This window comes from Callithrix jacchus, chromosome 7 (genome assembly GCF_049354715.1).
Source record: "Callithrix jacchus isolate 240 chromosome 7, calJac240_pri, whole genome shotgun sequence".
NCBI classification, from domain to species: Eukaryota; Metazoa; Chordata; class Mammalia; order Primates; family Cebidae; genus Callithrix; species Callithrix jacchus.
Genome location: NC_133508.1, coordinates 34,695,436 through 34,721,391, shown reverse-complemented (window position 1 = coordinate 34,721,391; position 25,956 = coordinate 34,695,436). Strand labels below are relative to the sequence as shown.

At 39.9% G+C, this 25,956-nt stretch overlaps 1 protein-coding gene across 6 annotated transcripts in view; it reads left to right on the top strand.

Moving 5' to 3' along the window:
• CUL2 (cullin 2) overlaps positions 1-25,956 on the top strand; it is an 84,407-nt gene that overhangs the window by 3,967 nt on the left and 54,484 nt on the right. For all 6 annotated transcript variants that reach the window (XM_002750160.7, XM_078329885.1, XM_002750159.6 and 3 more), the window contains 3 exons: positions 13,495-13,635; positions 21,144-21,246; positions 23,233-23,327. In XM_002750160.7, coding sequence (XP_002750206.1) covers positions 13,517-13,635; positions 21,144-21,246; positions 23,233-23,327 — 317 coding nt within the window. In that variant the 5' untranslated portion in view covers positions 13,495-13,516. The remainder of the gene's footprint in view (positions 1-13,494; positions 13,636-21,143; positions 21,247-23,232; positions 23,328-25,956) is intronic.

Here is a 25,956-nt window from a genome sequence, read left to right as displayed (position 1 = left end):
TTGGCCAGGATGTTTTCGTTAAGTTTTTGACCTACAGGTGTGGAGTGTAAGAAGCTGTTTCTGGCCAGGTGTGCTGGCTCAGGCCTGTAATCCCAGCACTTTGGGAGGCTGCAGTGGGTGGATCACTTGAGCCCAGCAGCTTGAGACCAGGTTGGCAACATGGAAAACCCTGTCTTTACATAAAATAAAGAAATTGGCCATGTGTGGTGGTGCAGGACTGTAGTCCCAGCTACTATTGAGGTTGAGGTAGGAGGATCACTTGAACCCAGGAGGTCAAGGCTGCATTGAGCCACTGCACTCCAGCCTGGATGAAAGCAAAGGGGGTCTCACTCTGTTGCCCAGACTGATCTTGAACTGGGCTCAAATAATCCTCTCACCTTAGCCTCTGTGTTAGGATTATAGGTGTAATCCACTGTGCCCCATCTTGTTTCTTTTCTTTTCTTTTGTTTTTGTTTTTTGAGACGGAGTTGCCCAGGCTGGAGTGCAGGGGCGTAATCTCAGCTCACTTCAGCCTCCTGGGTTCGCCTCCTGAAGGAGGTGATTCTCCTCCCTTTTTTTCAACTTTTATTTTAGATTCTTTTTTTTTCTTTTTTTCAACTTTTATTTTAGATTCTTTTTTTTTCTTTTTTTCAACTTTTATTTTAGATTCATGTACACGTGTAGGTTTGTTACCAGGGTATATTGTGTGCTGCTGGGGCTTAGGATACTAATGATCCCATCACTCAGGTGCCGAACAGAGTACCCAACAGCTTTTCCACCCTTTCTCCCTCACTGCAAAAAGCTCTTTCTTTTTGTGAGACATTTTACAAAAGTTTGCACTGTTTCTTTTGTGTTCTACTTTATCTGCCTGTTCTTTGGGTAGTCTGGAAAAATGTCTGCTATGATTGAAAGCAGTGTTTCATGTGTACTATCAGTACTATTTATTTATTTTGAGACAGTCTTGCTCTTTCACCAGGCACCAGGCTGGAGTGCAGTGGGGCGGTCTCGGCTTACTGCAACCTCTGCCTCCCGGCTTCAAGCAATTCTCCTGCCTCAGCCTCCCGAGTAGCTGGGACTAAAGGCGCACGCCACCACGCCCAGCTGATTTTTGTATTTTAGTGGAGATGGAGTTTCACCATGTTGGCCAGGATGGTCTTGGTCTCTTGATCTTGTGATCTACCCGCCTTGGCCTCCCAAAGTGCTGGGATTACAGGCATAAGCCACTGCTCCCGGCCACTATCAGTTATTTTTAAGTAAATTGATGACAGGATCAGCCCTAGAATCTTAATATTAGGAAGACTTATGACTGGCTTATGTCAAATCTTGGAAAAACAAGCAGCAATTTATAATGTTAGGAGATTTATAGCAAGTTGCTTATCTATGACTGAACCCTCTCTTAGTAATCAGTTAATCGCAATATCTGTTTAGAGTGATCTGGCTCTGTGCCTGAGTTTGAATCTTAGCAGTAATGTATCTGTCACATTTCAGTTAGCATAATCTTTGGGTAACCACCTTTAAGAATATACAGATTTCTGTGTCAGCACTTTATATTTGGCTTTTCATTGGGAAAGGCTTATTTGAGACAATTCTTTGATTAAAGGTTTTGAGACAGTGAGTAGGAGTGTTAGGTTTAAGATTGCGGTGTTGGATCTCTAGAAACTTTTGGGGTACATTCATCTCTGTTGATTTTCCTTTGGGGGAGGAGAGGTGCAATATTTTCTTTTGCTTTAAGCTTTGTTACTCTGAAGAAGTAAAAATTCAGACTGATACTGTTTTGTTTGATTGTTTGGGACAGAGTTTTGTTCTAGTTGCCCAAGCTGGAGTGCAATGGCATGTTCTCAGCTCACTGCAACCTCTGCCTCCTGGGTTCATGTGATTCTCCTGTCTCAGGCTCCCAAGTAGCTGGGACTACAGATGCCTTCCATCACGCCTGGCTAATTTTTGTATTTTTAGTAGAAATGGTGTTTTGCCATGTTGACCAGCCTGGTCTCAAACTCCTGACCTCAGGTGATCCACCCACCTTGGCCTCCCAAAGTGCTGGGAATGCAGGCATGAGCTACTGCACCTGGCCTCTTTTATATAGTTTAACGTTATAAATAATGTTAGTTATATCCATTAACTCAGCAACTTCGTCTTTTCTATTTTGGCTACTTTTCAAAGAATGAAACATGGGTTTGCCATGTGTAATTTTTTTTAAATATCTCAGCCTTGTTTTAATTCAGTTGAAGGAGATTGAAAGTACAGGGTACATTCCAGACTGGTTTTGCTCCTTGGCTCAGGTGATCCTCCAGCCTGGTCTCACAAAGTATTGGGATTACAGCAGGCGTAAGTCACTGTGATCTGCCTGTGGTTTATCATGTAACCCAGTCATTATTTTGTTGCTTGATTTGTTCCAGATTTGACCTTTAGTTTGGCTCATGTCCTTTCGACATGTTCCCACCCTCTTTTTGTGTGGGGAAAGCACCTTCTATTTCCTGATATCATAGATGTTCTAGGTTTAACTTCTATTTTTCCTGCTCCAGCCCTGGAATCAGTCACTTTTCCAAGGAGTAGCTCTGGTTTTTTTAATTGGAGAATGATATTTAGAAACCAAGATGTAGGTTCTGCTTGTGCTTATTGCCACTGTGGTGTCATTGCTCCTAGGCCCTTCTCAGTGAGCAGAGCTAGAAATAGATGTGTATTCATCCATGCAGACACAAATATCTATGTTTATATCTTTTTATCTGCATGTATATATGTGTTTTTGTATTTAAAACCATGAGTTTGTAAATGAGACCTTTAATTACAGTCCACTACCACAGGATTTATGCTTGCCATTCCCCTTTATTTATAACTACTATTTTCTGCCAGTGGGAAATAGAAGATACCTTTCTTTTTCTTTTTCCTTACTTTTTTTTTTTTTTTTTTGAGATGGATTCTTGTTCTGTTGCCCAGGCTGCTGTGGTGCAGTGGCACAATCTTGGCTCACTGTGACCTCTGCCTCCTAGGTTCAAGCGATTCTCCTGCCTCAGCCTCCTGAGTAGCCCGCCACCACACCTGGCTAATTTTTGTATTTTTGGTAGAGTTGGGGTTTCACCATGTTGGCCAGGCTGGTCTCGAACTCCTGACCTCCAGTTATCTGCCCACCTTGGCCTCCCAAAGTGCTGGGATTATAAGCGCTAGCTACCATGCCCAGCCGAAGATAACCTTTCTAATAGTCATAGTAACTATGTAAGTTATATATAGTTGCCAAAATAATCAATAATGTGACATCAAGAGAAAGATCCCCAAGTAGTCCTAAGCCTTCAGGAAAATTTTATCTCAAAATATTTCTCTTATGTATTTGTTAATAGTCTGAACCAAAAATAACATTTTGTCATACTCCCAAGTATTGTTTTGATTAGAGTGCATCCATTTAAAAATTTTCAGAGTGCATTTTGCAGTGAGATTCAGATACTTCTCTGACATCAGAACTTTGTACTTGTGATCTAGTTTTTAAGTACTATGAATAAGGACAGTATTTTTTGTATTTTTATACGTGGTAAAACATAACGTACAATTTACCATTTTAACTATCATTAAGTGAATAGTTTAGTGTTGTTGATTGCATTTACAGTGTGATCGTAAATTTCACCTCATCACCATTTCCAAAACTTTTTTTTTACTAGACAGAAACTCTGCAACTATTAAGCAGTAGCTCAGTGTTTCCCCTGCCCCCAGCATCTGATAAAATCTTTCTGTCTTTATGAATTTCCCCTACATAGTTTTAAGCAGGACCATAATAAGTTTTTCACTTTGTGTTTGGTGTATTTGACTTAGTGTAATGTCTTCATTCTTGTCATAGCTTGTATTGGAATTTATTTTTAATTTTATTTTTTTGAAATGGAGTTTTGCTCTTGCTGCCCAAATAGGAGTGCAGTTGAGCCATCTTGACCCACTGCAACCTCTGCCTCCTAGGTTCAAGTGATTCTCCTGCCTCAGCCTCCAGAGTAGCAGGGATAACAGGCGTGCACCACCATACCTGGATAATTTTTTGTATTTTTAGTAGAATACAAACGGGGTTTTACCATGTTAGCCAGGCTAGTCTTAAACTCCTGACCTCAGGTGATCCACACGCCTCGGCCTCCCAAAGTGCTGGGATTACAGGTGTGAGCTGCCGCGCCTGGTCTGGAATTTTTTATTTTGAGAGACAAGGTCTGGCCCTGTTTCCCAGGCTGGAGTGCGGCGGTGCCATCATAACTCACTTTCAAAATGCTGGGATTAAGCTTGAGCCACCTCACTGTCTCTCTATGGGTTTGTAAACAGGTGGTGTCAAGAAAGGTACTGGAGGGATAATTGATATGCATCTGCCATACCTGTAACCCCTTTTTAATTATTCTTCCATGCCTGTGTCTTCTATGGGAGTGTCAGGACATAGGTAGGATTTGATGTATTATATAGAAGCCAGCAAATGCTGTAGATTGCAGTGGTACAGTCACAGCTTGGACTCAAGAGATCCTCACATTCCAGCCTCCCTAGTAGCTGGGTCTACAGGTGCGTGCCAGCACACATGGCTAATGTGTTTGTATTTTATGGAGGTGAGGTTCACCATGTTGCCCAGGTTGCCTGCGAACTTGTGGGCTCAAGCAATCTGCCCGTCTCGGCCTCCCAAAGTGCTGGGATTGTAGGTATGGGCCACTGCATACAGCCAAAAAAAAATGTGTTTTTAATGTTTTGATAACTTGTATAAAGGCTAGTTGGTTCTAGCTCTGTCTAGTATTCATGCAAAAGTGGACTTGCCTAGTCATGAGGGACTCGGAAATTCAAGTTCTCTAACTTACCTGAGATCTGGGATACATATATGAGAATAGTTTTTTTTAAAAAGGTCAGTTTCTTAAATTCATTGACTAGATTATTGAACAAAAAATGAGAAAGCAAGTGAAGAATACGTTAAACTTCAAGCTGATAAGAGCGATGTGAAAACTTAGGAAAGTACAGACTGCGCAGGCTTATGGGGGGGTCTAAAGTTCATTGCAGAGAGGGGTCTTTTATTCTGGTGAAGTGGGTTTATTTTTGGAAGCTGATGGCTGCTTTTTTGAGACACGATCTCAGTCTTTTGGCCCAGGCTGGAGTGCAGTGGTGCCATTGTAGCTTACTGTAACCTTGAACTTTTCCTGTGCTCAAGCCATGTTCCCACCTTAGCTTCCTGAGTAGCTGTGACACCCAGCGGCACGTGTTACCAGAGGGCCCAACGATTATAATTTTGTTTTTTTGCAAAGATCAGGTCTTTATGTTGATCAGGCTAGTTTCAAACTCCCAGGCTCAAGTGATCCTCCCACCTCAGCCTCCCAGAGTACTGGGATTACAGGTGTGAGCCACCATACCTGGGTGCAAATGGTTTCTATAACATACTTACTGTATTATAAATACATTCCCTACTCCCCACTATGTCACCCTGTTTTGAGACTTCAAGATATTTTCCTGCAGTATGCATTTTGGCGCACACTATATGTCTGTTCACTCTTTTCTTCCCCAACTCATTTCTTTTTTTAAAAAACCTACTGGGAATTCTAGGCTGGGTGCGGTGGTGCATGCCTGCACTTTGGGAGGCCAAGGCTGGTGGAAGCTTGAGCTCAGGAGTTCAAGACCAGCCTGTGCAACATAAGGAAAACCTGCCTCTACTAATAACAAAAAGTAGCTGAGTGCGGTGGTATGTGCCCATAGTCCCAGCTACTTGGGAGGCTGAGGCAGGAGGATCACTTGAGCCCAGGAGGTCAAGGCTGCAGTTAGCCAGGATCACACTGCTGTACTGGGTAACAGAACAAGACCCTGTCTCAAAAATAAATAAATAAATAAAAATAGAAATTCTAAAGCAGGAGAGTCGTGATGGAAATATTTGTGGAGCACTTAGAGCTCTGTGGGTCAGACCTTACTGCAACAAAAAAGTTGCACCCTGAATCTCCAAATAAGAAAGGACATTCTTAGTTACATCCAGTGGCTCACTCATTTGATACAGCAAGATGAAAATGCATTCTTGGAGCTTATTTTAATGTTAAATGATGGCAGCATATTTGGTCAGTGTGCACCTGTGGAAATGGAAAATAATGCCAAGTTAATATTGTATTCCACCCCTCCACCCCCACTTATTCGCAGTTTTGTTTTCTGCATTTTAGTTACCCATGGTCAGTGGGGTCTGAAAATATTAAATGGAAAATTTCAGAAAGAACTCATAATTAAATTCTGCACCGTTCTCAGTAGTGTAATGAAATCTTGCTGTGTCCTGCTCAGGCGTGAATCATCCCTTTGTCCAGTATCCACACTGTCGATGGCTCCTGCCATTAGTCACTTAGTAGCTGTCTTGATTATCAGATAGACTGTTGCAGTTTTGCAATACTTGTGTTCAAGTAACCCTGATTTTATTTAATAAGGGCCCCCGAAGTGCAGGAGTAGTGATCCTAGCTATATGGATATACCAGAAAGAAGCATAAAGTGCTTCCTTTACATGAAAAGGTGAAAGTTCTCAATAAGGAAAGATAAATAAATAGGCTGAGGTTGCTAAGACCTACTGTAAGCAGGTCTAGCAAGAATTTCTTTTTCTTTCTTCATAATTATGAAAGAAAAGAAATTATAAGGAAAGAAACATTCTTAGTAGTTTTGGTGTCAGACCTCAAACTGTACAAATGATAGTTGCATTGTGTATAAGTGCTTAGTTAATTTGGAAAAAGCATTACACTGATGGGTGGAAGACATGAGCAAAGACAAGTTCCACTTGATGGCAACATATTGTGCCAGAAAGCATTGGGCCTGTTTGAAGACTCAGCAAGGGATCCCCAGAAACAAATGACACCAAGCTATTTACTCTAAGTCAGGGATGATAACACACATTAAGGAATACAGAAGGTAGTAGTAACTAGGCTAATGCCAACATTCTGATGCCTGTGTCACTCAGCTCACTTCGTCTCATTACATAGGCATTGTATTGTCTCACACCTTCACAAGAAGGGTGAGTACAGCACCGTGAGATATTCTGAGAGAGCCCACACTCACGTAACTTTTATTACGGCATAATGTAATAATTGTTATATCTTATTGTTAGTTACTGTTAATCTCTTACTGTGCTTGATTTATATATTAAACTTTATCATAGGTATGTATGTATATGAAAAAACAGTTTCAGGCATCCACCGGGGATCTTAACCTATCTTCTCAGATAAGGCTTTGGTGGGGAACTATTGTAACACTCTTTTTTGGGTCTTAAGTGTTTTTCTCATTTGGTGTATTAAGAATAAAATCTAAGCCTATTGAGTAGCATTTGAAAAACTAATTATAGTGTCTTAACCATCTGAAACCAACTTAGATCACTCCATTATATCTTACTGGTAATTTTTGGATCCCCAATTATTATTTCTGCTACCAATCAATACGGAAATAAAAAATCATCATTCAGGAGTTTTGTTTACTATGAAGAGAATCAAAATAGTAAGTGGTTAGCTGTTTACAGTATTGATCATTATACTTTTAGAAGGCAACTAAGGCCAGGTGCGGTGGATCATACTTGTGATCTCAGCACTTGGGGAGGCCGAGGTGGGCGGATCATGAGGTCAAGAGATCGAGACCATCCTAGCCAACATGGTGAAACCCCCGTCTCTACTAAAAATGTAAAAACAATTAGCTAGGCTTGGCGATGCACGCCTGTAGTCCCAGCTACTCAGGAGGCTGAGGCAGGACAGTCGCTTGAACTTGGGAGGCAGAGATTGAAGTGAGCCAAGATTGCGCCACTGCACTCTAGCTTGAGTGACAGAGTGAGACTTCATCTCAAAAAAAGAAAATAAATAAAAAGAAGGCAACTAAAATATGACACACCAAAGTTAATCTTTTGAGATACTGTAACTTTTACCTGCTGAAATTATCTAAATTGTTTCTTTTTGCCCCGGCAAGTGAGTTCACAGGAATAAATCTATTTGAAAAATGTCTAAATGAAGAGCAGGATCACCCCAAGTTAAAATTCATCTGATCTTAAAGTTATATATATTTTTTATTTCTGCTATTAGTAAATGTTTGGGGGTGGACATTTTGTCAGGCTATGTTAGCACATCATACTCAGGGACAGTACCATGTGTTCTGTGCGCTCTCCTGCAACTTTGGAAACCTATAACAGGAAGGTTAAGATTCTCAGAAGGGAAGAAGGTTCGTCACAGCTTTCAGTTAGTAAGAGATGATGTGCTTTCTCTCCTAAATTTATGAAAATATTAATGATGTTTGTGAGGAGTAGGATTTTTTAGATTCCTTTAATATGGAAAATTGTAAACACATACAAAAAAAAAAAAGAACACTATAATAAATCTCCGTGTCCCTGTCACTCATCCTTAGCAGTTATCAGCTCATGAGCAAGCTGTTTAATTGTGAAGCAAATTTCAGACAGCATAATTACATCTGTAAATATTTTTTAATATGATTTTTATTTATTTATTTATTATTATTAGTTTTTGAGATGGAGTCTTGCTTGCCTAGGCTGGAGTGCAGTGGCACGATCTTGGCTCACTATACAACCTGTGCCTCCCAGGTTCAAGCGATTCTTCTGACATAGCCTCCTGAGTAGCTGGGATTACAGGCACCCACCACCACGCCTGGCTAATTTTGTATTTTTTTAGTAGAGATGGGGTTTCACCATGTTGCCAGCTGGTCTCGAACTCCTGACTTCAAATGATCCACCCGCCTTAACCTCCCAAAGTACCGGGCTTACAGGCATGAGCCACTGCACCTGGCTCCAAATATACTCTTAAGAGAAAAAAGCAGATATATAGCAATCTGAATAGTATACCATTTGTGTAAAACAGATGAAAAAAAGACCACATTTGTATTATGTAAAAGGGAATAACAAATCAACATATGTCTAAAATACGCCCATGAACACAGAAAACTTATTGCCTCTGGTGATGGGAGATGGCAACTAGGTCATACACAGGAGTGGTGGGATAGAAATTGAGATTTCAGAATTTTATGCTAAGCGACCAGGTGGATGTATTGATACTTATTTCCACCTCATCCCCATTACATTGCTCTAAAATTTTCGGTAAGATTTTTAGAATTCACTTTTAAATGTATAGCAGGTTTATTGAGATATACTTCACATACCATTCAGTTTACCTATCTGAAATATACAATTGAGTGGTTTTTAGTAGATAGTTGTGCAGCTATCATGACAGTCAACTTTAGAGCATTTTCATCACCCTATTGGCAGTCATTTCCCATTTTTCCCCAAGTTCCCTAGGCAACCACTCATCTACTTTCTGTCTTTATAGATTTGCCTATTCTTGATACTCCATATAAATAGACTTGTACATTACGTGGCTGTTTTGTGGCCCTCTTCATTCACTTAGTACAATGTTTTTGAGGTTCATCCATGTGGTAGTGTGTATCAGTACTTTATTGCCTTGTATTTCCAAATAATAATTTATCGTATGGATATATCACATTTTATTTAACCATTTATCAGTTGATAGACATTTGGGCTGTTTCAAAGGCCTTTATGAATAATACTGCAGTGAACATTTATATACCGGTTTTTACGTGAATATGTTGTATTTCTCTTGGGAGTTTTATTTTTCTTAGGAGTGGAATTGCTGAGTTACGTGGGACTATGTTTTATGATTCACTTTTGTAATTATTATTGACAGTCATACCATTTAGAAATTATGCTCTTAGGAAATCTAATCTACAAGTGTTTTCAAATGTAACAAAAATGTTTCAAATATTATATTAATGTTGACATAATATTTTACAGAAACAGGTAATTAAATATAAATTTTTATTTTGCAGTTTTTAAAAATGTGGAGAAAGAGTGTGTGTGTGTGTGTGTGTGTGTGTGTGTGTGTGTGTGTTTTAGGTCCCATAAGTCTTATGCCCTAGGCACTGTACCTGTGTGCCCTAAAACTCCATTGTTGCAAGAGTGGAACTCACAAGAAAGCTAAAGGGGACTGTGGTGATTTCAGGAGACTTGGATTTTACAGTTACTTGATGGGACACAATCTGAGTGCGCATGGGAATCTCGTTAAGACACAGTAATGAAGAACAAGACTGATAGATTTATGAATTATTTGACAGCTTTGGAGGTAGAAAGTAAAGTAGTGTAGCTGTGGTCCTCTTTCTTTTTTTCTTTTTTTTTTGAGATGGAGCCTTGCTCTGTCTCCAGGCTGGCAATCTCGGCTCACTGCAGCCTCCACCTCCTGGGTTCAAGCGATTCTCCTGCCTCAGCCTCCCGAGTAGCTGGGACTACAGGCACGTGCCACCACACCTGGCTAATTTTTGCATTTTTGTTAGAGACAGGGTTTTACCATATTGGTTAGGCTGGTCTTGAACTCCTGACCTCAGGCTGTCCACCTGCCTCAGCCTTCCAAAGTGCTGGGATTACAGGCGTGAGCCACTGCACCCAGCCATGGTCCTCTTTCTTTCTTTGTCCTGTCTTTTTCACATCCTTATGTAAACTTTCCATGAATGTTATTATTAAACAATTTCAAGAAAACAAAAGGAACTTAATTTTCCTAGTTATATGAGCTAGCAAGCAGAGAATCTGACAGACTGTTGCAGCATACTTCCTGCTATTGGGTTGTCAGTTTTCGGTGTGTTGCACAAGGCCAGTGCTTCTCTCACCTTGGCTCGCAGAGTTTCTATCCATCCAAGCATGGATTGTAACTGTGTATTTTCCTTATAGTACCATAAATCTATCAGTCTCAACAGAGAAGTCAGTGTCAGTCTGATTCCATAAAGCAAAAAAAGTGTGTGCAACTCTTAAACTAATTTGCAAGCAGTGTGTTTAATATGATTTCATTTTATAAGAGGAGAAGGTGAATGTGAGGGGAGCATCGCCAGCTTTTTGGTATGCAGTTAACAGAATTGTCCCCACTCTCAGAAACATTCAGGTAATTCTAGTTGAGAGTGATGAAGTGCTCCAACAGAGGAAAGTGTGGAGTTCTGAGATAATACCTATGACAGGACACCTTCCCTGGCTTAAATGGTCCAAGACAGTTTCTTAAAAGCAGATGTAGGCCGGGCACAGTGGCTCGCACCTATAATTCCAGCACTTTGGGAGGCCACTTTGGGAGCAGATCATTTGAGCGTCAGGAGTTCGAGACCAGTCTGGCCAACATGGTGAAACCCCATCTCTACTAAAAATACAAAAATTAGCCAGGTGTGGTGAGTTGTGCCTGTAACCCAGCTACTTGAGAGGCTGAGGCAGGAAAATCACTCAAACCCGGGAGGCCGAGGTTGCAGTGAACTGAGATCTCACCATTGCACTTCAACCTGGGTGACAGAGGGAGACTCTGCCTCAGAAAAAAAAAGAAAAAGGCTGATGGACCAAGGTTAGACTATCAGTAAGAGTTAGGTGGAATGACTAAGGAAAAGAGAAGCACTTTAGGTAGAGAAAATAGTAAGAGTAAAGGCAAATGTATGAATCAGGCTGGTGTGTTCAGTGATCTCCAAGCAGTGAGAAGTTCCTGGATTATATTGTCATAGTAGGTAGTACCAGAAGAGGAGCTTGGGTGCCATGTTGCAGTTGAGCCTAAACTGAGTGCTGTCTGTAGAAGGAAACAACAAAGAGCTTTATGTACAAAGTAACATGGTCAACTTTTGGCCTAGGTAGGTTATTTTTGTGTCTTTGATAAGGGCAAGAGCTAAGATTCTGATCTTGAAGTCAAGAACTTTGTTTTTGCCCACTGTATCCTTAGAACTTGGAATGGTGCCTGGCAAGGACCAGCAAGCAGGTTAGTGAGGCAGCACGGCTGCACACAGCAGCCGAGCACATGCCACAGCACAAGTCTGAATCCTGATGCCACCATTACGGAGCTCTGTGACCTTAAGCACATTTCTGAATCACCTGCCACTCAGTTTTCATATTCAGAAAATGAGAACAGTGGGACTACCTGTCAGAATGCTGGGAGAATTAAACGAGTTGATACAGGGTGCTTGGCTCACAGTATATACACTGTGTACATGTTAACAGCTGTTACTATTTCTGCTGAGGGCCTGATTCCAGAGCATTTGTGGGCTACACAGGAGTGGATGGATTCAGGAAATACTCGTGCACAGTTGATGATAGGATGTGGTGAACAAGGGAGAGAAGGAGGTATGGTTAATGCCCTTATTTAGAGCTTAGGAAACTCAGTAGGTTCTCCCACCTCCTCCATTCCCACCTTCTCCCCATCTTTGCACAGTAAAATCACTGCTAGTCTGTTCTACATAGTTCAGGAATAAGTTGAAGGCCAGGAGGTGGGGGCTTTGGTATGTTGAGGAAAGAGGGTGTGATTCAACATGGCATACCCTCTTTTGGATATTTGACTTTTCTCTGATTTTTTTTTTTCCCTTTTCCATGGAGTCTATTCCTGGGATTCCTTGAGTTCTCAGCTTGGAACGCAGAAGGGCCTCTCCCAGTCTGTGGCTGGTGGGGCAGCTGCCATCCTCCCCACTGCCTTGCTCATTCTCTTTCTGCATTGTCCCCTCCTCCCTGTTCTCTGCCTCCCCTTTCCCCCATGGTGGGAGACGGGAGAAGAGAGGTTTCATCCTTTTTTGGCCTTGGCTGCAGACTAGGTTGGTGCCTCACAGTCTTGCTAATAAGGGGAGACTTGAGGGAGGTTGTTAAAACATTTGCCAGGAAAACGTTCTTTTGAACAATTAAATTTAACTCACAAAGTTTCTCTTTTAATTCTGATTATCTGATGTGATACTGGGAAAGATTTAGAATCAAGCTTGAACCAAGTTTCTGTAACCTTGGGACCCTTTTGTTCCAGAAACCAGCTAACTCCTAAATGCAGCTTGTCTGCAAGGCAGGAGTCCTTGAACTCCCTTAAACGCTCACCAAATTCACTGGAGCCAGGGGTTCCATTGCTAGAGCCATGCTTTTCATTAGAACTGGGGAGTAGATACCCCAAGAATCTGGGAGAGAGCCTTAAGCTCTCCACTGCAAACCTGACATTTCTTTGAAATCTTTTTTCTAAATCTTAAAAGGTCATGTGAATTTTATATTCTACTCCACAGTTCATCCCTGTTTGGTTTAATATAAATGTAAATTTCTTCCCTAATCTAATACCAAAACTAATGCTTCCGGAAGTTAAACCCTTTCATTTTCTTGTATCTTCTCATATTTCATTGCATGCTACCTTATTCCCCACTTTCAGGAGTGCAAACCACAAGGATTTGGGGCCAAAACCTTTCGGTTGGATGTCTTGCATTATTTCCTCTGATGGAAGTTGGCTTTTTGCTTAAGTGGGTCCCAGTTACTTTCCCTCACAATATTAAATGAGGGCTAAAAACTATACCCTTCATCATAAATAATTTGTACTAGAAAACTTCCAGTTCCTAGAGTTTGTAGTGATTGTTGAATAGTCTGTGATGTTTCTTGTCTGGGTAGTCTTGAAAAGATGGTAGCTAACATTTTGTTGTGTACCGGGTTCTTTTCTCACTCCTTGCATATATCATGTTATTTAATTATGCAGTGCTTTAAAAACAAATAACTAAGCTTGTGGAATTAATGCTAACATTGTTATTGTTCTTAATTGACAGATTTCAACACTACACTTGCACAATGTCTTTGAAACCAAGAGTAGTAGATTTTGATGAAACATGGAACAAACTTTTGACAACAATAAAAGCTGTGGTCATGTTGGAATACGTTGAAAGAGCAACATGGAACGACCGCTTCTCGTATCCTTTTAATGGCAGCTTGATCAATATTCTAAAATTGATAAACTTGTTGAAAAGCGAGAACGTGGTCAAGATTATGGAAGAACTTTCCTGTGTAACTGTTTTCAAATACATTATTATCTACATTTTCAAGTTCATCACCTCTTTTATGACAGTCCGTGTTTGATAACCTTTCATTCAACGAATATTTATTGAGTACTTAGTATCTGTCAAGGACTAATTTAGCCTTTGGGAATACAGTTTTCGAACAAAACAAATTCCTTTTTTTCCGTTATAATGGTAGAAACAGACACGAAACAGGTTAAAAAAAAATCGAATGCCCTTGCTTCTAAGAAGAGATAGTGATAAATGAAAACAGGATAAGGGCATTGGAAACTTGGAGTACCTGTTTGTGTGCTGCTCTTTTAGAATGAGTGGCCAAGGAAGGCCTCCCTGAGGATGGGGACATTAGAGCAGAGACTTGAACTCAGCGAGGGAGCAAGCCGAGTGATTTCTGGGGGGAAGAGTGCGCTTGGTGGAGAGTGAACAGCAAGTTCAGTGACTGGGCTGGAAGTGTGTTTTTCATTAGATTGTCTACATTTGTGAATTGAGAGTTTTGTGTAACAATGCAGATTGCTGATTTCTCTAGGATGCCCTGAAGCTTAGTTTCCTGCATTCCTCCGTGACAGTAATCTGCTAGACCTAACTAGTGCTGCCCTCTCTAGCAATCTGTTGGGGCTACAGAAGGGCGGCCGTCATTATGTGGGTCATACATTCTTTAGTAAAGCTCTGATTTCATAAGATAGTGGTTCAGCTTGATCTCAATGCCTAATTCAGTTGTTAATATTAAGCCGAATGTGGATGCAAGAACAGTAAAGTTCTTTAGACCAACAGAAAATCATTTAATTCGTTACAACTGCAGTAGGCAGTAAGGAACATTTGTTAAGCCAGCTATGTTCTGGGTACTGAAGATATGTAAAAGGATGATGACATTTGAGAAGCCTTCATAGTTTGCAAAGTTCTTTTGTTTTTTTTATGTTATTTGATACCTCAATCAAGTCTATCAGATCAGTGGGACAAAAATAATTACTTGACTGGACTTGCCCAGGGTCACGCAGGTGGTAATTGATGGAGCACAGGCTGGCTTGAATATAGTATCTTAAACGTCCAATTCCCTATGCTTTCTGGTATATCTAGAGGATAACTGATACAGATTCTGCCTTTGAATTACATAGCTAATTTTTCTGTGGAACATTATCGATTGATTTGGGGCAGGAATCTTAATTAAAGTTAAAAAGTGTTAAGGCTACTTGTATGTTAGTGAGATTGGGCTAAGCAAGTTCTTAGGTGCTTTTAAGGATATTTTAACTAAAATAATGAGCAGAGAGGGAAAAGGAGTTGGTTATAGATGACTACAAGAAGAGGGAAAATGAACATGAGATAACAAAAAAGATAAAAGACAGTTAATTTGTTGGGTTTTAAGTGGTTTTGAAATAGATGATTTCCCTGTAAAGTGACCCCTTTAGTCACTGTTATATTTCATCCATCTAATATGGTTTAGTTATTCTTTTTTTTTTATAGTTTATTTTTAGAGATAGGGTCTCACTCTGTCACCCAAGCTGGAGTGCAGTGGTATCACCATAGCTCACTACAGCCTCAACTTCCTGGGCTCAAGAGATCCTCCCACCTCACCCTCCTGAGTAGCTGGGACTATAGGCATGTGCCACCACACCTGGCTGATTTTTTTTTTAATTGTTTTTGTAGAGATGGGATCTCACTATGTTGCCCAGGCTGGTCTCAAGCTCCTGGGCTCAATCAGCCCTCCCACCTTGGCCTCCCAAAGTGCTAGGATTACAGGTGTGAGCCACCATGCCCAGCTGGTCGTTGGGCCAGTTATTCTTCACCTGATCATGAATTTTCTCTTCCCCCAAAATAAAAAAAAAAGTCTGCAAAAATAATGATTAAAGAGTATAATCTTTTGATTTAAATTTTCTTTTGGAAAGTAAAAGGCTATGTTACTGTTACAAGGCAACATTCCTTCCTTTTCCCTGTTATTTTGCCCAAGAATATAAAATTCACTTCTGAGCCTTAACATCTTAAGTGGAAATTTTAACAGCCATAAAATGTAAATATTTTGAAAAAGAAAAAATAGGCCCCCCCACATTGTTTCAAATGTGCTTTATTATTTGAACTTTTAGCATGCACTTGTGGGGAGTGTGAATTATGGACAAGTTCATAAAATACGCCATTGCACAATTATAATGCAGTTATCACATAGGTAAAGAATATTAATGAAGTAGAACTTTGTCAGCATTCACTATAACCCCCCTGAAACACATGGCCCTCTGAGTTCACAAGCCTACCCATTTCCCTACATGCTAACTACTGTCTTGATTTTTGTGCCTGTTGTTTTTGTGGTTCTTTTTTTGTTAGACATAGTGCAGTGATCTCAGCTCATTGCAGCCTCCATCTCCCAGGTTCAAGTGATTCTCATGCCTCAGCCTCCTGAGTAGCTGGGAATACAAGTGCCTGCCACCGTGCCTGGCTAAATTTTGTGTTTTTAGTAGAGACAGTGTTTTGCCATGTCGACCAGGCTGATCTCGAACCCCTGGGCTCAAGTGATCCATGCGCCTTGGCCTCCCAAAATGCTGAGATTACAGGTGTGAGCCACTGTGCCCAGCGTTTTGTGGTTCTTAAATGGTGTTTTCTTTGATATTTGAACTCTATATAAATAGAATAAACAATAATGGTGAATCCTTTTTTTTTTTTTCTTGTTGCAGGGTCTCATTCTGTTGCCCAGGTTGGAGTGCAGTGGTATGATCTTGGCTAGCTACAGCCTCCGCCTCCTGGTTTTAAGTGATTCTCATGCCTGATCTTCCTAGTAGCTGGGATTACAGGTGGGTGCCACCATGCCTGGCTAATTTTTGTATTTTTGGTAGAGACGGGGTTTTACCATATTGGACAGGCTGGTCTCAAACTCCTGACCTCAAGTGATCCCCCCTGCCTCAGCCTCCTAAAGTGCTGGGATTACAGGTGAGAGCCACCATGCCCGGCCAGTGGTGAATTCTTTTATTTTTGGACTTTGTATAAATAGAAAGGCTGTACCTGGCCCTGTTTTAGTTTACTTTTACTCAAAGTTTTCTGTCTTTTATTAGCTGTTAGGACAGATTTCCAGACTCCAGCAGCATAATGCAGACATTTTCCTACTTGAGGAGAAGTGGCATTTAAAAGGTTGTAGTAAGTCCAAAATGATTGTTAAGGGAAACTTAATATTGCCTTCCCTCAATGTATTTCTTCCGGGTAGGAAAATGAGTTCATCCTTCCACCATTTAAACCCAGGCATACGCTTGTCCTCATTTCTTTCTTTCTTTTTTTTTTGTGACAGAATTTTGCTCTTGTCTAGGCTTGAGTGCAGTGGTGCAACCTCAGCTTACTCCAGCCTCCGCCTCCCGAGTTCAAACGATTCTTCTGCTTTAGCCTCCCAAGTAGGTGGCATTACAGGCATGTGCCACCACATCCCGCTAATTTGGTATTTTTTTTATTAGTAGAGACAGAATTTTACCTTGTTGGCCAGGCTGGTCTCGAACTCCTGGCCTCAGGTGATCCACCCACCTTGGCCTCTCAAAGTGCTGGGATTACAGGGGTGAGCCACCGCACCTGGCCATGATTTCTAGTTTATATTCTATCAGGCATCTCTTTCAAATATAGACCGGTTTTGATGTCATTGAAAAATGTTGAGGCAGGTGATCTGCATCCTTGACACTTGCCACAGGTGTTAGAAGAAGAAGGTATTAGTAACCATGGAGTCTGTGCATAGCAGCTCATCATCCTTTCTTGGATTTTATTGATGGGAAAAGATTTTCTCTATAGTCAGGTGTGTTTGGTGCATCAGCAGCTGCTTCACCCTATTCTAAATTATATCGGGCTAATTGATATTTGATGTTCACATTGATTCTCTAGCTGTGCACTTGAAAAATTTCCATTTAATTAGTCATTTTTTTATCCTTGCTTGCTCATTTATGATTTCATAGATATTGCATTTGTATTCTTTTCTCATGAGAAACATCAGCAAATCCGACTGGGCACAGTGGCTCACACCTGTAATCCCAGCACTTTGGGAAGCCGAGGTGGGTGGATCACCTGAGGTCAGGAGTTCAGGACCAGCCTGGCCAACAAGGTAAAATCCTATCTCTACTAAAAAAAAAAAAATACAAAATGAGCTGGGTGTGGTGGCACATGTCTGTAATGCCAGCTACTTGGGAGGCTAAAGCAGGAGACTTGCTTGAATCCGGGGACAGCAGAGGTTGCAGTAAGCCAAAATCACGCCACTTCATTCGAGCCTGGGCAAAAGAGTGAAACTCTGTCTCAAAAAAAAAAAAAGAAATGTAAGCAAATTCTTTTTTACTGGTTTATTTAGTTTTTTTAATTGTCAAATCCTTTTTTGGTTGTCTTACCATTTTCAATTTTTAGATTACCTTGACTTTTATTCCCATTGTAAAACTCTCCTTGTTTTTGATCCATGGCATAATAGAGTTCATAATGTTAAAACTCAAAATTGGGCCCAAGCATAGGAAACACCTTTCAATAGAGAATGTGAAATAAATAACTTTGCTGCTGGTTAGGACTATCTTTTGGTTGCAGCTAAGAGATTTCATTCTGTAACAGCTTAGTTTCTGACTGAGACATTTTTTAACTGGAAAGTTCATAAATAGAGGAGTTTGTGTATTCTGCCTCCCTAAAAAGTGAATTAGGAAAGATAAATCTAGGGAGAGAATGTTTAAGTTGAAATCTGACCTGTAGTTATTTTGCATTTTTTGTCTTTTAAAGTGTCTTGACTATAATCAAATCATAACTGAGCGTTGGAGGTTGAAAAATGCTCGATTTTATAGGTGTTCTTCATAAGGGCTAAACATTTCCAGGTTGGTTGGATATTTGAATAGAGAAAAAGAACATATTTAATTGGTTAAAATTATGCAGTGGTTTGAGACCCAAAACGACAGTAAGTTAAAACATGAACTTTAAAATTTTATTAAGGTGGATTCACTCCACTAAAAAAGTACTTATGTTCTGACAGAGCCCCACAGTGCAGAAGTACCACATGTGGAATGAAGTGGAGAAGTCTCCCTGCACACCTCTCTTGTGTAGATCCTTTCTCCTTAAGCTGGAGATTTGGCACAAATCCTTCCAGTAGATTTCGTTTACATTTACATGCAGTGGCTATATTGAGATACTACTAATTTTCGTGATGTGAGACATTTGGGCACATAATTAGCTTATCATGCAAAAATCATGGTATTGAATAATTTTAATTTTTCAGTACCAATTAAGTCATGTCTTAAAAAATTTGCATACTTATTTTTAAGTAAACATGTATGTGGCTTTAGGAAGACATAGTTGGAGCAAATAACATTATGTTTTGGTATTCAGAACCTTAAGAGATTTAAGTCCACATGATCTTTGTTAAAAGGATTTAATTACCAATTATTATTAAAAATAAGTAAGGCTAGGTGTGGCAGCTTATACCTATAATCCCAGCACTTTGGGAAGCCGGGGCAGAAGGATTGCCTGATCCCAGGAGTTTGAGATCAGCCTATGCAACATGCTGAGACCCTGTTTCTACAAAAAAAAAAAAAAAAAAAAAAAAATTCAAGTAAATATATAAACAAATATTACAAAGCAAGGGTGAGGGAAAAAATATGTAAAGCTTAAAAATACATAAATAGAAATGGTCAAAAATTTATAAGTAAGTGTGGAGAGGGCTGCTTGTGCTTTCTGGGGTAAGGGTACTAGGTAAATGGAGCATGTGAGATTGTCCTTCAGTAGGATTTAATAAATCATCATGTGCTAGGACCTGTGCCGGGGGGCTGGGAATATGGAGTTAATAGGCTAATGTGGATAAGGTATAAGTAAATTCTACTGTATAAAAATAAATTTTGTAGAATGCATACAGTGTTAAGGGGACATGGAGGAAAAATCTGCATCCTTATTTTTAAGTAAACATTTTTATTTCATAGTATTTCCTAATCTTTGTGTTAAACATAAATACCTGACTCCATCCTGAATCATCAACCTTATTTCCAGTTCATATCTGCATCTTTAGTTAGGCTGTTCTCAGGTGGCTCACAGGTTCTTTATCTTGCACATTTGGTTAGTGATGGGCAGTTTATAAAGCACTTCAAAAGTCTTACAGGAACTGTGGAGATGTCAGGGAAAGGTTCATTATCTTTGGAGACAATTGGCAGTGGTCGTCGTACCAATCAGATGGCATAGTTTTAACATGGAACAGTCCTGGAGTATAACCACCAGGAGGTCCTGACCTCTGTGTTGCTCTGGTGTCAGTGTTCCTGTGGACAAATGAGCTGTTACCTCCAGAATGCCTTGTCACAGTAATTGGAGGCAGCATATGAAACACCTAGTTCCCAGAATCCTAATCTGATACCGTGTCTGGCCCCAAGGTTATAAATGGGCTTTGCTTTAAGTCTTATCTTTTGTTTGTCTTGGTATATAATGTTTCTAATTATTGGAGATGTTGAGAAGATCCACTAAAGCAAAGGATATTTAAAAAAAAAAAAAAAAGAAGAAGGAAATTCTAGCCCAGAGAGGCTAGGAAACTTGGTTAAGATCTAACTAGTGAAAGGTAAAGGCTCAGGTCTTATTTCTTTCCACTCCTCCTGTTATCTACCTCTGGTGAGACCTAGCAAGGTACTTAATTGATGTTCAGAAACTTAATTGGTTAATTGATATTACTATTCATGGTATGTTTCTTCTGAGAGAATAAATAAATGTAGAGTATCCTGTCTGCTGTGATGTAGGAGGCTGTGTCAAATGAGTAATTTTTGTTTAGTTTCTCAGAATTGCTTAGACATATCTGCCTCTCATCATAGTCCATAGGCCTTCATTGATAACCATGCTAATGTTTATTCTAATATAAACCTTATTTTATAGGATTCTGGGTAATTTCTTTTTCCAGAAACCTCTGGATTTTAACCTCTCTGATAAGAACCATTTTCCTCACAATGTCTTCAAATAATTCTCAATAAATACTTGTACAATGAATAAGTGAATGAACCTTATAGTGCTTTATTTATTTATTTATTTATTTTTGAGACAGAGTTTTGCTCTTGTTGCCCAGGCTGGAAATGCAATGGTGCGATCTTAGCTCACTTCAACCTTTGCCTCCTGGGTTCAAGTGATTCTCCTGCCTCAACCTCCTGAGTAGCTAGGATTACAGACGTGCGCCACCACAGCTGGCTAATTTTGTATTTTTAGTAGAAACGGAGTTTCTCCATGTTGGGGCAGGCCTTGAACTCCCAACCTCAGGTGTTACAGGCATAAGCCACCTCGCCCAGCCTGTAGTGCTTTTTAAAGTCAGCATGGTTATGTATTCTACTTTTGTCACATGTATGTAACAGTATTATATATATTGTAAGCCTAAATCACACACAAAAAAATTTTCAATGCCAGACAAGATAAATTTCATGTTTAGAAATTGTCTCCAGTAAATATGAAAACCTTAATAATTTAACTAGCGATATCTATGCTTTATGTGTGGCCTATCCTGAACCCCTTGGAGAAAGACTTTATACAGAAACTAAGATTTTTTTGGAAAATCACGTTCGGCATTTGCACAAGGTAAGCAACAATACATGCATGATATAAATATGTTGATAGTTGTGTACTTTACTAGTTTACTGTTTTCCAGTGTAGAACTTGTATCAAGATCAGCTTGTTTTGCCGCCACTGCTTTTTTAAATACAACGTCTTGCTCTGTTGCCCAGACTAGGGTGCAGTGGGGCGGTCATGGCTCACTGTAGCCCTGGCTTCCCTGGCTTCAGTGATCCTTCCACCTCAGCCTTCCAAGTAGCTGGGACTGCAGACACACACTACCACACCTGGCAATTTTTGGTGGAGACAAGGGTTCTGACTATATTGCCTAGGCTGGTCTCAAACTTCTGGGCTCAAGTCATCCTCCCACCTTGGACTCCCTTGTTTTCGCTTCTTAATTAGCAGTTAAAAATTAAGATCTTTGAGTCAAGCTTTGTGTTGTTAGGGAAATCAGTTTACTTGCTCAGCGTCCTGTAGTTAGTAAATAAAGGAGAGGGTCAGCTCAAGGTTTTTTTGTTCAGTTTTTCAATGTGCTCCTGTGTCCTCTGGGTAGTGTTTATACAGCCAGATTTTCCCTTGTTTTTTATTCCTATCTCTTTGTAAATCTCTCTGTTTATTATTTTCAGCTTTTTAGCTGCCTTTCACATGCTATATAAAGTCTTCGCAAAATCTAAAATTAAAAAGGGAAATGATAAATGATGATAGAAGCTGACTCTGTGACCAGTTTTTTCATTAATATGCCATACATAGAGGGGCAGCAGCACAGACATGATCTGTGTATAAACAGTGAATTTTGCAGTATTTTGCTATAGACAGCATTTCAAACTTAATTTAGACTACTGATCTAATCAGGAACTGGAGGAGATAATTTAGTGCCTGCGTGAGAATCTTCACTCTGCTTTTTATTAGCTGTTGTAACCATGGGCAACTCACTTAACAACTACCTTAGTTATGAACTGAGCTTTGAATTTCTTTATCTATGAAATAGAAATGAAAAATGCAGTTTATTTAAACTAACTCTGCATGTGGTCAGGAGTAGATACTTTTTTAAATGTTAAGAACTGGCCTGGCACAGTGGCTTATACGTGTAATCTCAGCACTTTGGGAAGCCGAGGCAGGAGGATCATATGAGGCCAGCAGTTCAAGACCAGTCTGGGCTGAAATAGTGAGACACCAAAAAAAACCTCATAAGTAGGGTACAGTTGTTTATGTGCTGTTTCCCTGAAAATAGTAAAAGGAAATACTCTACTTTTTATTGTATATGGCATGTACATTTTATTTAGTATTCTAATGTGATCATTTATCCACTTATGAAAGCAGTTCTGATGTTAAAGTGGTCTTTAAGTGTCTGTGTTTAGTATGTTAAAGTTCTGCTATTGTAAGCTGTTGAGCTTTGATTACATCATAAATGATTACTATGTAAGACATTAATAAATTTTTTGCAATTCTATATTTTAGGTTACGTTGTAAGTGTGGTTTTTATTTTTTGTTTGTTTGTTTGTTTTGAGAGACAGTCTTGCTCTGTTGCCCAGGCTGGATTGTAGTGGCATGATCTCCGCTCACTGAAACCTCTGCCTCTTGGGTTCAGGTGATTCTCCTGCCTCAGTTTCCCAAGTAGCTGGAACTTACAGGCATGTGCCACCATGCCTGGCTAATTTTTTTGTATTTAGTAGAGGCTAGGTTTCACCCATGTTGGTCAGGTTGGCCTTGATTTCCTGACCTCAGGTGATCTGCCCACCTCAGGCTCCCAAAATGCTGGACTTTACAGGCGTGAGCCACCACGTCCGGCTTAATTTATTCTCTGTTATGGATGCTTCACTTTCATATTGAAGGCTCACATCTTTCCCAGTCGTTTCATTTTTAATAAAGGTAGTTAATATGTATTGTGTAAATGTAATTTTTACTGCTTGAATTATGTAAATTATTTTAGAACATTAATTTTGATACGTTTTACGGTTGACAGTAAAAATGATTGTTGCTTTTCAATTAAAAATATTTTTCTGGTTTATATAGAGAGTTCTGGAGTCAGAAGAACAAGTACTTGTTATGTATCATAGGTACTGGGAAGAATACAGCAAGGGTGCAGACTATATGGACTGCTTATATAGGTGAGTGTGCCTTTAAAATTTAGATAAGCCAAGCAGTGTTGCCTGCATTCAGTGATTGACGGGATAATTTTTTTATTACCTATTTTCTCATTCACATGTGCCGAACTAAAGCATTCTCTCCAACATGGACTTTTCTCTGCTGTCGGGAAAGGTCTGTAATCTAGGTAAGGCGGGTATTTAGGAGCCAGGCAGTGTGTGGAACATTCTGTGAAAAGTAAAATTGTACTCAGTGGCATGGCTCTGTTTGTTCTGATTGTTTGCAGCCTATAGCACATGTTTAATCTCAACAGAGATCAGTGTGGAAACTCAACTTGCATGAAACTTAGTGGGAAATCTCAGCTCCTGTCCCCTCGATATGTTCTTATTTGACTCTAGCATTCAGTATTTTCTGTTTGACACAAACAATGTTAGATAGGTTACTTGTAATTTTCCCTTTGAAGTTCTGTATCCCCCATGCTCTAGGCATATTGAATTACTTGTTCAATAATGCCCCATGGTCTCGCCCATCTTCCTGCCTTTCCTTGCCATTCCGTCTGCCTGGATTGCTTCTTTTTTTTCCTCTTTTTCTTTTTTTGAGGCAGGGTCTAGCTTTCTCACCTAGGCTGCAATGTAGTAGCATGATCTTGGCTCACTGCAGCCTCAACCTCCTGGGCCCTAGCAAGCCTGCCCCTTCTCCCCAGTTGCTGGAACAACAGGTGCGCACTGCCATGCCCAGCTAATTCTGTTTATTTTTGTGTAGAGATGCTGTCTCACTATGTTGCCCAGGATGATCTCGAACTCCTGGGCTTAAGCAATTCTCCTACCTTAGCCTCCCAAAGTGCTGGGATTATAGGCATGAGCCACTGTGCCTGGCTAAATTAGTACTATTAAATTGGAGCTACTTAAGAACTTCTAGTAAATGTTGTATTATATATAATGTGTTTATGTATGTGTGTGTAAAATGATATGGGGTAGTCCATATCTCCAATTTTTACAGAGGAAGAAAGGAATGCTAAGAGCATGATTTTATTGAAGGTCACTCAGCTAATGAATCACAAAGGCAGGATTTAAACCCAGATCAGTCTGAATCCAAAGCCCTTCCACTTACCTACTTCATTCTACCGTAGTCTTGTTCCAGAAACATGCTATTCCACTGAAGTAGATTCTATTCTCATCTTTTTCTTGTATAGGCATACTTTGGAGATCATGTGGGTTCAGTTCCAGACCACCGCACAATAAAGGGAATATTGCAATAAAACAAGTCCCACAAATTGTTTGGTATCCCAGTGCATGTGTTATGTTTATGCTGTAATGTAGTCTGTTAAGTATGCAGTAGCATTGTCTAAAAAAAGTGCACACCTTTTAAAAATTACTTTATTACTTAAAAAAATGCTATTGATCATTTGAACCTCCAGTGAATTGGAATCTTTTTGCTAATCTTCTTGCCTCAATGTTGATGGCTGCTGACTGATTATGATGGTGGTTGCTGAAGGTTGGGGAGGCTGGGGCAGTGTTTTAAAATAAGACAGCAATGAAGTTAGCTGCATCAGTTGACTCTTCACAAAAGATTTATCTGTAGGGTACAATGCTGCTGGATAGCATTTTACCTGCAGTAGAAGTTCTTACAAAATTGGAGTCAGTCCTCTTCCCCGCCACCACCTTATCAACTAGGCTTATGTAATATTTGAATTCTTTGTTGTCATTTCAACAATGTTCACACCATCTTATTAGGAGTAGATTTGATCTCAGGAGACCACTTTATTTCTCATCCATAAGAAGCACCTTCTTATCCATTCAAGTTATATCGTGAGATTGCAGCAATTCAGTCCCATCTTCAGGATCCAATTCTGAGTTCTCTTGATGTTTCCACCACATCTGCAGTTACTTCCTCCTCTGAAGTCTTGACCCTCTCTAGGTCATCCATGAGGGTTGGAAGTGTTAACTGAAATGAGTGACTGAGGCAGGTATTTCAGTCGTGGTTTATTGAGCCAGCTTAAGCGTGCACCCAGGAAAAATGCAAGGCACAGATTCATCTGTGGCTGTTTTGTGCAAAGAGGTTCTCAGGAGGTTTAGTTTATACATTTTCCTTAAAACATGAGGGGCGGCAGCAGTGAGGCAAATGGTTACCTACTTGTCAGACTAATTAGTGCCCAGTAAATCTACATTTAGTATAAGGTAAACCTTTGAGGCACAGGTAAATAGAGGAGGAAAACAGTTGTGCAGATATCTCAAGGAGAGGTGAAGGAATGATTACTCTCATCGTGCCTTTGCTCTGTATCTGGGAATATCACCTAAGAATTGAGGCTTACCAGGTGGATGCTAGCAGACTTTAGTTTTTAGGAACTAGACTTCAGAGGACAGATCTAGAGTTACAATTGACATGTCCTTTTTGGAGGCTAGCAAATAATTTGTGCATGAGTGACTTTTTGAGGCAGGGTTAGTTATCAGGAAATGGCTGAGGTTTTTTGACTTACTATGGGGATCTGGCTAATACATAATATTTCGACACAAAGTTAAAACAATTATTCATTCAGGAAGAGGATGGCCATTTAGAATGACTCAGCCTCCAAGCTTAAATTTTTGTTTGGCATAGGAGGTTTGGGGATCCTGAGATTTTATTTCCCTTTACAGAATCAATATCTTCTAATCA